Source organism: Gymnodraco acuticeps, unplaced genomic scaffold, assembly GCF_902827175.1.
Source record: "Gymnodraco acuticeps unplaced genomic scaffold, fGymAcu1.1, whole genome shotgun sequence".
Lineage (NCBI taxonomy): Eukaryota > Metazoa > Chordata > Actinopteri > Perciformes > Bathydraconidae > Gymnodraco > Gymnodraco acuticeps.
This window is the reverse complement of record NW_022990214.1, coordinates 2,223,364-2,237,775: the sequence shown is the minus strand read 5'-3', so window position 1 is coordinate 2,237,775 and position 14,412 is coordinate 2,223,364. Positions and strand designations below refer to the sequence as shown.

Here is a 14,412-nt window from a genome sequence, read left to right as displayed (position 1 = left end):
TAGCAATTTAAATACTCCTGTTAGTTCTGCAAAAATGATACTTGAGTAAATGTACTTAGTTACATCCGACCACTGGTATTGTAATCAATAAGGAGATATGATAAGTCCTCTATCAGTTCCCTTTATGTGGTGTGTTTGTTCTAAAGATCCTCTCAGCCAGTCCAGGCTGAGTGAGCAGCCGTGAGTCACAGCTGGAAGTGTATTGTGCTAAACGTTTACACAGAGTTTCAATTTTTTACTGAGTTGGTTTTATCCTGTAGAAGCATTAGGACTTTACCTGACACTTGACACATTTGATTTATTATCATTATTAATATTATTGTAATTATTGTTATTCTTTTCTGAATGACTTTCATCCACGTGTTTCTGAGTATTATCCTGTTTGTTTTATATTTACGATTACTGAGTGATATTTAGAATCATTGGGACTTATCTTGACATTTTAAACTTTGTTATCCTTTCTTTTTTAATACGTTTTTATTGAGTGAGTTTTTATCTTGTAGAAGCTGTGGGACTTCGCTTGACACTTCTTCCCTTCGCCCACAAGATGGCGCCACAGCCTCACTGTCAGCACTGTGACGCGCTTCTGTTTCTCAGTGGATTCAGATCATGGATGATAAGAACTGGATACAGCGTCTCGTTCTTTCCTATGAGAGCTGCTCATTGGCGCATGAAGACAACATTACAAACTCAAGAGAAAAAAGGCACATTATCATTTTGGAAGAATTTTGAGAATTTATCCTATACAGAAAAGGCAAAACCATATTAGTTTAAATCAGTCGGATAGTAAATTATGAATAATTTTGCACTATATTTATTTGCTTTGCCAGCTAATGGCTCACTCTAGAAAGTGATCGATCAACTTGAAAATCCCAAATTTCTATCAATTTTTATTCGTTTTATCTTCAAACTCGCATCAGGAAATAAGTGTTCGTCAGTTATGAGGATGGACGAATGGATTTGTATGGCAACAAAGTAACCCATTACGCACATTATATTCAATTAAATGTCACCAATTCTTGAATTATAGTTGCATTAAAAGTGTCAATCAGTGAATGGTGCATGCCGCATTTAACAGCGACATTTCATATATATTATAGGCGTGTCATGTCGATAAATAAGAACATATAAAATCACCAAATTCCGAATGGAGTTTGGCAGGATGGGGCTTTGCGCCCAGAGGCTGAACTCGGTCAATCAGGATTCCCTTCTAACTTGTTGGTCAAACAGGAACATGGTTGTATTCATAGTTTATTAAACAAGCATCCTTTATTGAATGATAGACGATGATGGCAATAACACGGAGATGAGTTACACAGAAGGCAACCGAGTAAAGCAATATGGGCAGGCATATGATCATTCTGGATACACGGTGGCGTTTCAAGTGAACCTGCACGAGTTCTCATAGATTGCAGCATCTATAGGCTCAAGTCATCATAGGAGTAGTACGGCTCCTCCACTGAGCGCGCAGAGATTTTGAAGTGGCGGCGCAGAAAGCCTCCGTAACGCTTGTCCCACTTCAGGTTGTTCAACTTTGGTCGGATCCTCCTCATGAAGCCCCCGTAGCGCTTCTGCACCTCCTCGGGCTCCTGGCTCTCCTGCTCCGCGGAGCTACTCCTCTTTGACTTGGGGCCGAATTTGCGTAAAAAGCCGCCGTAACGTTTATGGGGCATCTGTTGCTCCGGCGCATCTGGCCCGTCCGCATCCCTCTCTCCCAGCCTCTTCAACAAGTCCTCGTATTTCTTGGGCAGTGCTTCGGCTTCCAGGATGTAATTGTCGCGCCACGGGGAGCCTAACATCTTCTTCTTGTTCTTGTAGATCCTCTTGATGAAGCCTCCGTAGCGCTTGACCAGGTCTGCCTGCTGGCTCTCCTCCTCCTCCGCGCCTTCATCCTGCCTGAAGTCCGCCAGCGCGGGAGCCGGCTGGCAGCTCTGCAGCCCCCCCCACACACTCCGCACCGCACGACTGCAGGAAGCACAGAGAGACAGAGTAAACCCACAATATGGGCACATGTCCGTGAACCCAGTGAGGCATGGTATCCCCTCTGTCACATTTACACCTTTTTGGTTTGATTAATACATTTCATAGGTTTTTCCGTTAGCCCAAAACACACCTTTCCTGAAGGATCTTTAAAAGCCCTTAAGTGCTAATATCTTTTCCTTTGTGCATCAAAAGAAGATTAAAAACTAAGATGTAATCGATAATATTTACTGACCCTGACAAATGTGGCATTTGTAATTTAAGGATTAAGGAAATGAAAAACATAATACAAAATAATAATACAAAGAAAAGACTTATATCCTTATTTTCCAGAGTCTGTAATGAGTAAATGTATACGTTTTGATGGCTATAATACGGGTTGCGTAAAGTTAATCAATTAGGTTATTATTTTTTTATAAGTGGTGATATTACTTAATATTATTTAACGGTCCTTAACGTTAAAATAATCAGGAAAGGTGTTGCCTGTGCTGAACTAACGATAAAACCTTGGGAAGAGACTAATTAAATATATGGAGACATTTTAAATGACTATCGTCTCCAAATAATGAGAATTCGTCCCAAATGAAGTTTACGCTTTTGCTGCCAAACAGAGAATATGTGTTCAAGCTACTTTCTGTTGGGTGTGAGCTCCGTGTGAAGGTGTCTCACCATGCTGCTGAAGGCTCCGGGGCTGATGATCTGCTGCACACATTTCTGACACTGGGAAGAGCAATCTGCGTGGATGGAGGGCGGCAGGCTCAGCATCAGCACCAGGACATACCACTCCATTCTTCACCAGATCCCTGACACACACACAAAGGGAAAAACACCATAACTCGTTCAGTTTTCACAGTTTTAAGTACTACAATTCATGAGATAACTTATCGTGGAAATCATTTCTTTTAAAAAAACTTAATTGACTCAGTTTCTATAGTAACTCCATTCGGGGAGACCCGTGTGCAATGCGTTATGGAGTCTTTTTCTTATCATTTTTAACACCAATCAGAGAAAAAAGTTTTAAGTCTTAATTTAAAGCAAAGAGAAAATAAATGATAAATGAAGTCAGTACCTCAGGAGTTGGGCAGATACTTCCAGTCGTTGTAAGTCGCAGAGGAGCATCCACCATCAGAAGTCCACCCTCCAACTCTGCGTTTCTCCTGCGCGGCGCGTCGCCTTTTCTTTTTATCGCCGGAGACTGGCTGTAGCGTCACAGCAGCGCTTCTATTAAGGGACCAATGGGAGGGCAATATACTGCGTGAATAGTCCTAGCGCCTCATCGCTTCAGGAGTTCTTAACGCCCACACAGGGAAGGGGCAGCAGCGCAGCTCATCCCATCCGCACATCACCATCACCATCACCATCATCATCATCATCATCACTCCGTCTCTGGGGCTGTAAATCACACCGAGGTCCATAAACAAACTTTTTCATCTTTTTCAGTCAAGTATAGTAAGTATGACATGCGACATGAACACTGATCCAAATATGGACATGATGCGTAATGAGGGATTTAGATCTGGTCAATGGTGGATAGTGAAGTACATTTACTCAAGTACTAGGCCTACTCAAATACAATTTTGATATACTTTCCTTGAGTATTTGAATGCTGATTTATAATAAAAAATATAAATCAACTTAAAAATAAACATTGGCATACCTTTTTAACCCATAATTATATATAATCATGGGGTAAAATATCATGCAGACAGCGGTATTAAAGTAATTACACATGAGCACTACCTTTACCAGCTGTAATTAAATCATTACTATATTAATAATCTTAATTCATTAACTTAATATATATGATTATTGATGGGCCATTTTCAGAAAGTCATTTTGTTACTATAATATTATTTTGATGCTTATACTTTTACGTAAGTAAGATTTTGTATGCAGGACTTTGACTTGTAGCAGAGTATTTAAAACATGTTCTAGGTACTTTTACTTGAGTAAAAGAACAGAGTATAGGCTACTGGATATGGCTTTGATATCTGCAGTAATATTGTTTTTGTATGCCCACTTGAGTGGAGTGGAACCAGATGTAAACAGCCAGATAGACCTCAAACGGGGCTTGAGCACCTGCCCTTTTTCCCTCCTGTTTTTCAAATGTACTTTTTTTTTTACAAATCAATATTCCCTGTACCATTACCCTCCCGTTCTCTCTTTGTGTTTTTGCCACAGCAGCGAACACTGAAGCCCTGGTGAAAAAATGTATGCAAACGAAATTGCACGCATACACAACACGCATGCCCTCGACATTTTCATTATAGGCCTATATTGAAAGTGGCGGTGCCAGAGTATTTTTGTTGGGTAATCTATGGTAGGGCTAACAGTGGTGGGGCTCAAGTCAGTATTTGCAATGTAATTAAATACACGCTATATCGCCCCCTTGACAGTGAAACGCCACGCGTGAGGTTTAGATTATTTCCCTGTCTCAATCCAAATGGAACTGTATGAAATAAAACGGCACATTTGTCTTGTAGTAAATAAAAAGGGATCACTGTGAACGTGACGTATGATAGTACACGTTGAAGATCCAATGGGGATACTGAATGACGGTTCCGATTGATCTCAATCAGTAATGCATGACGCAGACCCAACGTTTCTTTGCTCTGATTGGCTGTAGGTCTATTCAAATTGCATTCGGAGGCATTTTGATCTGATCACGGCCGCGCTGATATTATAACGCCAGAGAATTTTCACACCTTTAGTGTATAAAACTCCCCACTACTTAGACTATTCCTTGCACCCCTCTGGCATAAGCCCGAATGGTCTCAACCATATTGCACCAGTAACGTGCACTTGTTGTTACAGCAGGATCAGTTTGTGTGTTGTGGACACGACCCCAGTGTGCGAACTATACCACGGTCTCCGGGGGAAACGTCCCGATGGATCATGTTCATGTCAACAGATTTCCCGAGCATGTATGGGCTACGCAAACTTCAATCAACTTGATAATAAATAATCCACGGACCACCAATGTAACGTTTGACTGTTTAATTAAATCAACTTAAAATGACTCAAAAAAAGGCTACATTGTTTCACATGGGCTATAGCCTATTATGGCTGTAGCCTACACAGAGCCGAACACACGCGATAAGAGCAGCCAGCGGCACCAACCATGAACAATATTAATATTAATAATACAGCTATAGCACAACACAACCCTCTCACTGCCTGGAGAGACGCGACGCCACACACACAACACAACGGCTCGTCTTCTTGTGTCTCTTCAGCCCCCAAGTTAACGTTAGCTGTCAAGTTAGCACTAGCACTGACGTTAGCTCCCTCCTCTCTCGGTTATGTTGTAGCAGCAGTCACAACGTACGATGTGCTACCTACCACCAGCTACATTCGGTTGGTCTTCTTGATCAGGTTGTTTGGCCGTCTTTTTAAAGAAATTGCCCAAGGTAAGTTGTTTTTTCTTTTCGACATGTCAGCAGCAGCAACAATGCCTGGTAAACATGCAGTGCTAACTAAACGAGCTTGTGAGTGAGTGGGTAGTGGGTGGAGCTGCGGGCAGCGTGCAAGCAGGCGACACTTTTTTCATGAATCATAAACTCTAAATATAATTTTATTTCACTTATTTTACACCTTTGAAAAAAAAAAAATGCCCAAAATGGAATTTATTTGGTCATCATATCAGTATTTTAGAGAGCTCCCCCCCAAATTTCACAAACCATGTTCCCAGGGGAGCTCGTGTCACCACTAGGGGAGCTATAGCTCCCCCTGCTCCCCTCTAGTTCGCACCCTGCACGACCCGTATATTTTCGCAAGCCTTGTTCTTAACCAGTGGCGTCGCCTGCCTATATGCCATGAGCTGATTATCGAGCCTTCATTGTAACAGTCGCGGGTGTACTGTGTGTGCGTGTGGGGAGTGTTGCAGTAGAAAATTCAACTGTAGCGCCGCGGCCGCCGCCACTGTGGGCTAAGCCCCGAATGTTTTCAGGTCCAGGCGACGCCCCTGTTCTCAACATTTAGCATTTTGCTTATTATTTAATTGAATTTGCTTACTTTAACATAATTGTTCATGGTGGGGCTAAGGTGGAGCTAAGCCATTTCTTGGTATGGCTGTAGCTTACCCTAGCCATACCCTGGCGTTGCCCAGGGCCGGCTCTAGACAATTTGCTGACGAGATTTTAGCTGGCGCTAAAATAACTTAGACTAAAGTGAACTATCTAAACACTCAGAGTCCTTCACCTCACTGAGCTGTAGTTATCAGCCTCCCAGTCTGACTGGAGAGGACTCTCCCTCCACGTTATTGTAGAAACATCTTCTTCCGTTAGAGCAGCTAGCACCAGATTCTAATAACAACAGCGCCGGTACCGGTGCGCCTTCGCTCTCTCTCTCTCCCTCGCTCGCTCGCTCCCACGCTCACTCGCACTTTGACTGTGAGCTGCGGGCGCCTGATAAGCAAACATCCCCCATTTTCATCACTTACAGCGCCCATTGTACAGAGCAAATGAAAAGTGTTACCCCTAGTTTCCACCGGGTCCGTCTGCGGCACGTTACGGCTGCGCCACGGTTTTGGTCCGGCCTCCTCCGGCGTCATACCCTACCGGGCGCGTTTCACGAGTGTTTCAGAAGCATTACGGAAGCGGAGCGTCGTGCATGCCGGCTCGCAGTTCTTGTTGATTTGGGCATATTTCCTGGACATTTGTACTTCTACAAGAAAGTAGGCTACGTAGTTAAATGGTTTATTTTTGTGTCTGTTTAAATCGTGTTTACTGTTGTTATTTCCTATTTTGTTGTGTTGTAGACTACAGACATAATTAATAATAATTGTAATAGTCCAGTTAAAAACAACATGAATCAAAGATGGGTTGCTGTATTTTAGTGGTAAAAAAAATGCATTCATCATCATAATTATTCTATATAATTTACACACAGTGCCAGTAAACCGAAGGAGAACGCTGGTGTTGTCCTTGTAAAAAAGATTTGTTGTGTCATATAAAATCAAGGGTTTTTCCACTTCCAATATAAAAACTTCGTCGTCCATTGTGCGTGTCGTTGTGGAGACGATGTAGTGATGTGAAGGGGGGTCTGCAAATTAGTTTATTTGGGGGGTTGGCCGGATGCTGTCAGTGTCACCGTTCCACTTCCTGCCCGACATTACCTTACGGCTGCGTCGCGTCGAAAAATAGACTTCAATCCTATTTCGAGCGGAGCCCAGCGGCGAGACGCTTCTGGGACGCTTCTGAGCCGTAACGTGGCGCGTCTGGTGGAATAGCACACATTGACTAGAGTGGCCGCGATCCTGCGGACGCCGCGGCGCAGCCGCAACGCGCCCGTAACACGCCGCAGACGGACCCGGTGGAAACTAGGGGTAACCGGGGTGAAAAGGGTGTTATCTTTACTTAATTACGAATGTTGTTACATCAAGGCCGAAAATTAGGATGAGCCAGTGTTGCCAACTTGGCGACTTTGTCGTTAAATTCAGCGGCTTTCCAAACCCTCCGGCTACTTATTTTTGTCAAAAAACGACTAATCTAACGACTTGTAATGCTGTTATTAGGGACTTTTCTGGTGTTTGGAGACTCACGTATTGTTCAGCAGTTAACGAGCCGCGGGTGCTGCCGTGAGCCCCTCTGCCCCTGCTCTGCCCTCCCATAGTACTCACAGGCGCTAGTTGCCTCCCGCAGCAGCTCAGCTGCAGTCAGAGCAGAGAGGAGACAGCTACACCCTCCCGCGTCGAGACTGTAATGAATTGCGCATGCGCCAAGCCGTCCTGGTTTTGAGCGGGATTTAAATGTAAATGTTTCTTCACTGTCACACTATAATAAATAACTGCCTTTGCTTTGCTTTGACTCACACAGCCTCAGTCACTTAATCACCTCGTCCACTGTGTGTGTGCTTCTCTGTGACAAGCTAAACATTCACGTAGGTCATCATGTCACAGTCTAAAGTTAGACTGTAATCACAAAAGTACAGAAAGGAGTGGGAATCAACCCCTGAATTTAAAGGATGGTTGAAGCCATTTATTGGAGATGACACACGGGCATACTGCCTTTATTGTAAGGGAGATTTCTACTAAAAACTATTAAAACTATTTCTACTTTCTACTTTGTCTAATAGAGACATTTCTGATCTACTGTCGTCTGGATTTACTCTGGTGGTTTTAAATTTTGATCCTTGAAGGGGGTGGCATTTTTTTTTTACCGCCATTACATGATATGCAAATTAGACGATGACGTCATTTAGGGACTTCTGGTGACTTTTCGGACAGCCAATAGCTACTTTCCTTACTTAGACCCTCCAGAAAAACGCGATTCTGCGATCGCAGAATTGACCACATAATCAGCAAAATGGCGCAGATTTTTAAAAGGCCGCATATTTATCAAAAGGCCGCATAATCCCCGCATTTTTCCACACAGTTGAGGGAAAAAAAGTTAACTCGTCTTGACGTGAAGTAGTGATGATGATGAGGCAACGTCATCAGCTCGCGCATCACAGAAGGTAAACAACACCGTAGGGTGAACGTGTGGAACTCACACGAGAGAGAAAACACCAAGATGAAAAAATCTAATCCATCTCATTTACCGACGAACATTTCTGCTAAAGACCTGGCAAGCAGTACCCCGTGCAACTGTGTGTTGGAGCATAAGACAAAATCGACGGTGACGACCCACTTTGATTAATTCAAACATTCGAAAATGCTTTCTGCTGCTGCGGACAAGAAAGCCAAACAACTCACGTTCACCGAGGCATCGACCTCCAAAACCCTTTCGAGGGCTACAAGAAACAAGGTGAGAAGCCTACAAGATTCAAGCTGGTCAGATAACGAACAAATAAATAAAAACAGAATGAGGCGGAGAAGTGTGTGTGTGTGTGTGTGTGTGTGTGTGTGTGTGTGTGTGTGTGTGTGTGTGATTAAAATAGCCCTATTGCTTTTACAATAAATAGACATCGAATGTGTTTAATTTAATAGTAAAGGGGTTTAACGTTAGTGGCAGGTTGTGTGTGAGAGAGAATAAATAAGACAGCCCAATATTTAAAAATATATATTTCGCAATTTCACCGCATAAAATCACATAAAAACCCTGCATGTTTAATTGCATAATCAAGGATTTTAGCCCGCATAATCAAGGATTTTTGCCCGCGTTTTTCTGGAGGGTCTACTTACTATGGAGTTGGCAACACTGGGATGAGTACTAACGGTCAAAAATGTTTTTTCCCCTCCCAAAGCTACCAGCGCAGCGCCCCCAGATCTGGCGCCCTAGGCGAACATCTATAATGCCAGTGCTATGGGCCGGCCCTGGCGCCACCACTGTATATATATATATATATTGTCATTGATATATTGCTCACAAATATTTAGCAAGTAAGGTCTATGCTATTTAGGAGCTTAAAATGTGCCAACTAGCTTTCGTTAGCATTGATACCGTTAGCTAGTAATGTGGGGAACATGTGGTCAAGCTCCTTGTGTCTCATCCACTGAACTTAAAATAATTGTTTTAACTTTGTCTATGGAGAAGCTTCCCCTAATACTGTGAAGTGCTCAGAAAGGTGCTTTATCAAATGTCAATCAATTAATATTATAATTGTCACAAGCTAGCTAGCTACGTAAGTTAGCTGGCGTTAGCTCTCATTCTCTCTTTCTGTCTTTCAATCTCTCAGTTGCATGTATCAGTAATGAACTGTCATGTAGCAATGTTAAAACCACCACTTTTGTTTTTGATACATTTTAAATCCCTTTATCACAAAAGTAGTCATTCCAGGCACATTTGTATCCTGGCTCTAACGCTGTCAGATTGAGTGTTGAAGCTCATACAAGGTGTGAGTAAGCATCCTCCGGTTAGTGCGTGAGGGGAAAGAACAAAAATAGATACAAGCAAAAATAGATAATTATGAGTAGGGAATGAGTCCAACCCCCCCCAAGGGAAGAAGTTCAAGTTTCCAGAAGTAGAACCAAATAATACAAAAGACAGACATCAGGTTACATTACTTTTATATTTTGATACTCAGATGAGGTTACTGATTACAACTAGTATTTGTAATGGATTACATATTTAGTCAAGTTACCTTCCCAACCCTGCTAATGGCCATGGCTGGATTAATATGCGCAGGGTTCCAATATGAGCTGCGGGCCCCTGTAGACCCCGGCCATAATTAATGTCATTTACATTATTTGGAAGAAGGGTTAACAGGAAAAAAATGTCATAGGCTTCTTATTTAAACTTTCCCAGTGGCTATATTTCACCTCTGTAAAGCGTGTTTGCTGTTTTCTATTTGCTTTTCATCGCTTTATTTTCACACTAACAGTGTCAAATGCCATGTAACAAAAGACCCCAGTCAGACCATAACCTTGAACGCTTGAGGTGTCCTTGAGAGAATCTGTGCATCAATGAGGATTCTGCTGCACAGAGAACTTATCACTCCTTTGAGTCACCATTAAATAACATAAACATTGAATATTCAAGTCAATGAAACAACACGTAAGGAGAGAGTTGTGTCGGTGGAAGCAGCTGCAGCACAAAATGATGTTGGCAGAGCTCGGTGCTGCTGACTTTAGAGCGTATTGTATACACAGTGACAAGAAGTGCTCCGTATGATGAAGAAGCTCAAATGTTTCTATCGTCTCTCCAAGGCTCCACTGGTAAGTGTTTGAGCATCACGTTATCTCCTTTTCTAATGAGGCTCTGTCACTTAGCCATATGTTCCTAAGCAACCTGGAGTGGGATTTCTTTTTGTGGTCCTCCTCTTTTCTTTCATGTTTTGATATGATGCTTAGTATAAGAGGGTGGTGGCTCCTGTATTGATTTATTGGCTCTTTCTGTCTGACAATACTGTCTTTGATCATGCATGGATCCAGTCAGTGTCAATTACTGTAATGTGATAGAGCAGATTTTATTAAGGACTTACTTTTTGGCCCCTATTTACCCCGCACCCCCTACGAACAGGTACAAACCAACATGTACAAGTATTCACAGTGCACACATAGGATGGCTTACTTTTTTACCCAGGGACACAGAATGTGTAATGTTTAATGCAGGTACACACTGAGAGTTTAGCAGAATTGTTGCTGTCCTGATATCAATGTGGAGCTTATTTCACAATTTTCGGTAGGTCAGTACCAGGGTCTTGAAGTGGACTTGTGAAGGGAGCGGAGGAGCTGTGTAGTGTGGGAGAACTAAGAGAGGTTGAAAACTGGTCAGTCTGCTGCATGCTGGGGGATCCGCAGAGGTCGTATGGCACTTGCAGGTACTAGAGATGTTACATTGTCTAAAGATCTGATTATTTGTAATAGTTCTTAGGTACATTCAAAGGACACAGAGTGACGTTGTTTTAGAAAATAGAGCAAAACCTTGTTTTAGGCCATGTCTGTATATCCTGAGCTTTATATGGCAGTCATCTTAACGATGATGGAAAAGACCATTTGTGGGAGCAGATCGGATGGGCAGACACTGAATGTTGATGGTCAGTGACCAGGTCACTTTCATCTCGGTACACAGTGTGGTCCTCCTCGCTCTAGTGCTGTCGGATTGAGCATTGAAGCTCTTACAAAGCGTAGAGTAAGTATATTCCAGTTGGTGCTTTAGGGGAAAAAACAAAAGAGATATAAGCCAAAATAGATAATAATGAGTAGGGAATTACCCCAAGTGAAGTAGTTCAAGTATCTTGGGGTCTTGTTCTCAAATGAAGGGACAATGGAACGTGAGATGGGTCAGAGAAGCGGGAACTTTACCGCACCGTTGTGAGGAAGAGAGCCAGAAGGCAAAGCTCTCAATCCACCCACCTTCGTTACAGAAACGGCTGAGAAGTTGAGTCATCCGGGAGGGACTCGGAGTAGAACCGCTGCAGACACACACACACACACACACACACACACACACACACACACACACACACACACACACACACACACACACACACACACACACACACACACACACACACACACACACCATGTATACATCACTTCAGGGGACATTACATTGACTTACATGCATTTCCTGGAGACTTATCCTAACCATAACCAACACATGCCTAACCCTACCCCTTACCCTAACCCTAAACCTAACCAAGTCTTCACCCTAAAATGAATGATTCCCCTCATGGGGACCTCCATTTTGTCCCCATAAGGGAGGCGAGTCCCCACACGTGACTGTGTAAACAGATGTAGGTCCCCACAAGTATAGAAATGCTAGGCCACACACACACACACACACACACACACACACACACACACACACACACACACACACACATACACACACACACACACACACACACACACACACACACACACACACACACACATTTGAATACTTTATTTGGTTCCACAAATTATATTACATAAGACAGGGAATCAAATATATCGGGGCTAAGCAGCACAGAACACTTAGGGGAACACATAGCATCTCCTTCTCCACACGGCTAAGCTGCCAATAATAGCTGAAACAGAGCAATATTTGGCAATTTGTTTGGCTTTTCTCTTTGACATTCCAGCAATTCTCAGACCAATCATGGTGCATTTATATACATGGCCAAGACTTCCGAATATAAGTATGCTGTATCTACACTTGTACCCAAAGCTGGTTATCACATCGAGCAGTGGTTGGTATTTGATATACTTGTCCTGGAAAGCCTGGTCCATGTACAGGTCAAAGGCACAGCCTACTTCTAATATTAGCACCTCCCTGTGGTTGGTGTCAACAAAAACAACATCAGGTGTATTTGGGATGTTAGCAAAGACATCATTGGTAAAACCAAACCATTCTGGTAGAACTCTAGCGTGCTTGTACATTGCTGCGCTAGATGGTAAGATGTTTCGTACCGCATCCGACACAATGTCCACAATACGGTCATGACGGGCTATGTACAGGCGTTTGTATGCATTACATCCATTTGTTATGTGTGCAATGGATTCTAGGTGTTGTTGTGAATCCTGATGGTTTAAACAGAATGGAGTGTGAATGTGAGGGTACCAGGTGGACAGATTGTACTTAGTGGGTAATACCTGCAGTCTTGCTTTGATGGTAAATGTCAGAACATCCTCACCAATAGCGGCGTTCTTAAACACTGAGTGTGAGACTGAGTGGTCAGCAAACCCCAAACAGGCTAGCTTTCCCTGTAGTCTGAGTCCACACCAGTGCTGCCTGATCTCAGACTGCTTCGTGCTGAGCAGAACCCTCCTTGCAGAGTCTCTGTGCAGTTCCACAGTCTCTTCCTGAGGTGTTGTGATGTCGGCCTTCACAACCACACTGGGGTCAGTGATCAGTTCATCAGAGACGGGGACTTCAGTCTGTGTGTTGAGTCTTGTCCATTTCAGCTGGACTCCAGTCCGATTGCAGAGGTCATTGAGATCTGGCCAGTCAGACCCCGAAGCCCCTGGCCTGAGAGTCCAGTTTCCCAGAGTCTTTCCTCCTGAAGCCGAGGAAGTTGTTCTGGTCTGCGCTGGCCAGGGGGATCTTCCTTCTTTGTAGATCCAGCAGGAGAGAGGCCCTGGCCATTTATCTTACAGTGACATCATCATTGTTAAGCATGTGGATCAGGTGGGCTAGCCTGGTGGCTATGTAGTTAAGGTGACACCAGAGATGTTCACAAGTCTTTTTTTGCAAGTCCAAGTCAAGTCTCAAGTCTTTGGTCACGAGTCCAAGTCAAGTCTCAAGTCTCTAAAAAATAAAAGTCTCATGTCTCTTCTGGTTGTAATAAGCCTTCTATTGTCTGCTGCTATCCAGTCTGTTAAGAATACTGCACAGCTATATCTAAGAAATTCAAAGCTGCAAAAATTTACTGTATTATTATCACTCCTATATCTATTAGCATACAGTATCAGTACTGATTAGTTGTTTGTTATATGATCACTTTAAACAGGCTATTGCAATGCAATATGAGGAAAAACATCACACTTTAGCTAAATGCAAACAACTTATAAGCAAAACACTTCAGAATCAAAAATCAGTATCACAAATACTTTATTAATCCCCCGCAGGGAACATTTGTTCTGTGCCATTTGCAACTAAAAAACTATTGCTGCAATATTATCTGAAATATACTAAACTGGTGATATTAAAACATGACCTGTTCCAAAAGAGATATCTACCATTAACACCATTTACCAGCCAAATGCACAGATGTATGATTTCACTGCCTCCGTGGGAGCTCAGCTCCCATTAGCTCCCACATAACTCGAACCCTGCCTTCACTGGGAATCTATCTAAAAAGTTTTTTTTATTAAATTAAAATTTGATTCTGTACAATATGTGCAAATTGTTCCAGAACTGTACAGTCTCCTCACATCACACAACCTATTATTATTATTATTATTATTATTATTATTATTATTATTATTATTATTATTATTATTATTATTATTATTATTATTATAATAACCCTAATATTAACTACTGACCAAAGGGCGATCTTTTTGACAAAAACTATAAGGCCTAGAATAAAGTTTTATACACTTTATGATTATACTGTCAGTAC

General features: G+C 42.5%; 1 protein-coding gene across 1 annotated transcript; it reads right to left on the bottom strand.

Moving 5' to 3' along the window:
* Window positions 1-1,238: 1,238 nt before the first annotated feature.
* pdyn (prodynorphin) lies at window positions 1,239-3,248 on the bottom strand. The gene is given in 4 exon segments (XM_034218550.1): window positions 1,239-1,943; window positions 1,945-1,965; window positions 2,650-2,783; window positions 3,050-3,248. Coding segments are annotated over 3 exon segments (666 nt in total). The 5' UTR covers window positions 2,770-2,783; window positions 3,050-3,248; the 3' UTR covers window positions 1,239-1,418.
* Between the last annotated feature and the right edge of the window lie 11,164 nt (window positions 3,249-14,412).